The 2,462-nt window shown below is 36.2% G+C and overlaps 1 protein-coding gene across 2 annotated transcripts; it reads right to left on the bottom strand.

Moving 5' to 3' along the window:
* Positions 1–53: 53 nt before the first annotated feature.
* Positions 54–1,380, bottom strand: LOC109589993 (PH-interacting protein-like). Of its 2 annotated transcripts, none has more exons than XM_020005957.1 (6): positions 1,180–1,380; positions 1,017–1,100; positions 861–949; positions 711–803; positions 218–439; positions 54–141 (listed from the first exon to the last, which is right to left on the bottom strand). In XM_020005957.1, the coding sequence occupies exons 3-6, from the start codon at positions 906–908 to the stop codon at positions 109–111; spliced, it is 396 nt and encodes a 131-aa protein (XP_019861516.1). In that variant the 5' UTR covers positions 909–949; positions 1,017–1,100; positions 1,180–1,380; the 3' UTR covers positions 54–108. The 2 variants fall into 2 exon arrangements, with proteins under 2 accessions (XP_019861516.1, XP_019861517.1); XM_020005958.1 differs by having other exon boundaries at positions 729–803.
* Between the last annotated feature and the right edge of the window lie 1,082 nt (positions 1,381–2,462).

Genomic DNA, 2,462 nt, shown 5'->3' with positions numbered 1-2,462 from the left:
GAGAGAGAAAGAGAGAGAGAGAGAGAGAGAGAGAGAGAGAGAGAGGGAGGGAGAGAGGAGATAAGATGAGTACATTGTGTATGATAGTATTAAAATTAGTTTATTAGTTTACTTGCTATCATCATCAGGAGAAGGTGACAACTAAAATAGAAATAAATAAATAAAATTAATAATAATAATAATAATAATAATAATAATAAAGTACATGAGTCCCTACCTGTACTGAGGTGATGTGTCCAGAGTGTCCACTAAGAACAGCTAAAGGAGATGAAGTGTGTCCACACCAAACCCTCACCAGTTTATCAAGACTACCAGTAGCTATCAGTGTGTTGTCCCAACACACTGAGAGGTCAGTTATTTCAGCATGATGTCCTCTTAGTGTTGTCACCAACTGACCAGTCCTGCTACACCATATCTTAGCTAGATCATCATCAGCACCCTAGGGAGGGGGAGGGGTGTAGGCAGGATTTTTTTTAAAAAGGGTGCAGATGCGCACCGCAAAATTTTGCAAAACCACACCCTTTTAAGGTGTGACCACACCTATTTTCCAATAAGGCAAACTTCCTTCCAAAAGCAGCTTATTATATTGTTACTTTTAAATTTTGATTTAAAAAGGGGGGCATTTTCCCCCTTTGCCTATGCCCCCTTGGAGGGCAGGGGGTTCAGGGGAGGGGAATGATTGGAATGAGAATACAGTGTACATGATATACCAGTAATGGAGGACTAACAGTAATGATCCTTTGACCAGTTGAATCAAATGAGAGACAAAACACTGGAGCAAGATGACCTAGTATCACTGTGTGCTGTGTGTGTAGGGTTACCATGGTAACGGGAGGGTTCGTTAATACATGTACATGTACCTTTTTCATTTTAGTGAAGTTGATTGGTTGAATTAGAAGAGAAGCCATAGAAGGAATGGAAGAAAGACGAGTTGAATGTAATAAAGTACCTAATAACAATAATAATAATAATAATAATAATAATAATAATAATAATAATAATAATAATAAACTTACAGAGGTGTAGTGTGCTATCTTTTTGTAAGTGATCAGTTGTGAAATCATGTTTTTGATTAGTTAACTTTAACAAACTAGAACTAACTGAGAGAGAGAGAGAATCAGAAAATGGAGGGTATGTTATATTGGACAATCACCAAAATAATTATATTAATAATCTTACCATTATTCTTATTGTTATTATTATTATAAATAAATGATGATATCTCATTCCCAATTAGTGAATGACCTCCTCCTCCTCCTCTTCTAATGGAACCTGATGACTCCAACTGAGAGCACAACTCATTACACAATAATAATAAATAATCTGAGGATATGTGGACATTTCTCTTAGACTAGAGAGAGAGAGGTTCATTAATAATTAATTATTGACCACACCCACTAATTAAATATGCGCGTTTCACCATAGATATTATAGACTACGTAACCGGGATTGGAAACAAGGTCACGTGATCCATTCAAACCAGTACAAACCGGCTGACACAGGGTCCGTGATTGGATTTTGGTGGGTGTGGTCAAAAAATGGCTACTCATCGACGACATTCAAAGGAAGACTGTATTTAAACCAATGTTGATTTTTTGTTATTTTAATAATATTTCAATACTTTAGTGTTTGTGTAACATGACTATAATGAAAAAAATAATGATACCATTGTTATTTTGCAAATATACTGTGATATTGTTCAAATTTCTGTTACTTGCAAATTTTCAAAACTTTTTGTACCTGTTGCTCCATTACACGGGTAAAAATAGACTAACAAGATCATTGGAAATGTTTCTACAATCATTGTGCATGGAACTGTCATAGTTTCATTTACTGATTTGCTATGTCAGAGGAGTAATATCTGAAATACTGTTTCTGCGAACAGTCCACTGTCGTACCTGTTACAGCTTTTACAAAACAAGCAGAGGTTTCTCCTTTTGGGTGATGATAGGGTGATATTGTGTGCATGGAATTGGGGGGGTTAGCATTTTAATTCATGCATTGTATTTGACTACAGTACTGCTTTAAAACCAAAAATTCATTATTTCCGCATAAAAAGCAAGCCACATGGTCAAATTTATTCTATTTAACGCCCAATTCAATCACGGACGTTGTCCACCAGGGAATCCTAGTTTCCAATCCCGGTTACGTAGTCTATAATATCTATGGTTTCACACTTACAATATAATAGAGCGGTTTCAGTGACGTCACCTTATGACGTCATAATTACTTCCGTATGGCAAAAATTGATGAGCCTCACTCGTTTACAGCAGTAAAGTTACTTCTTCTATAACTTCTTTCATACAGTACAAGGCAGAAAATGAGTAAAGTTATAGCAGTAGTAAGCAGAAAAGTAGCGATAGAAATAATTATAGGAGTAACAAGACAAGGCTGTGTTCACTTCGGCCGCTTCACTGGTTCTCTATCCGAGGAATTTTTGCTTCCTTTGCATCCCTGGGTTT

The sequence above is a fragment of the Amphimedon queenslandica genome, unplaced genomic scaffold (assembly GCF_000090795.2).
Source record: "Amphimedon queenslandica unplaced genomic scaffold, v1.1 AMPQUscaffold_10645, whole genome shotgun sequence".
Lineage (NCBI taxonomy): Eukaryota > Metazoa > Porifera > Demospongiae > Haplosclerida > Niphatidae > Amphimedon > Amphimedon queenslandica.
Note: the sequence above shows the minus strand (reverse complement) of the source record. Positions and strands in the feature narration are given on the sequence as shown.

Coding starts and splice junctions, on each gene's coding strand:
- LOC109589993 (XM_020005957.1), bottom strand. CDS start 908: ATGGCTTCTCTTCTAATTCAACCAATCAACTTCACTAAAATGAAAAAG. Junction 804..860: donor ACTTCACTAAAATGAAAAAG/GTACATGTACAT, acceptor CTACACACACAG/CACACAGTGATACTAGGTCA. Junction 440..710: donor CTGTTAGTCCTCCATTACTG/GTATATCATGTA, acceptor CCCCCTCCCTAG/GGTGCTGATGATGATCTAGC.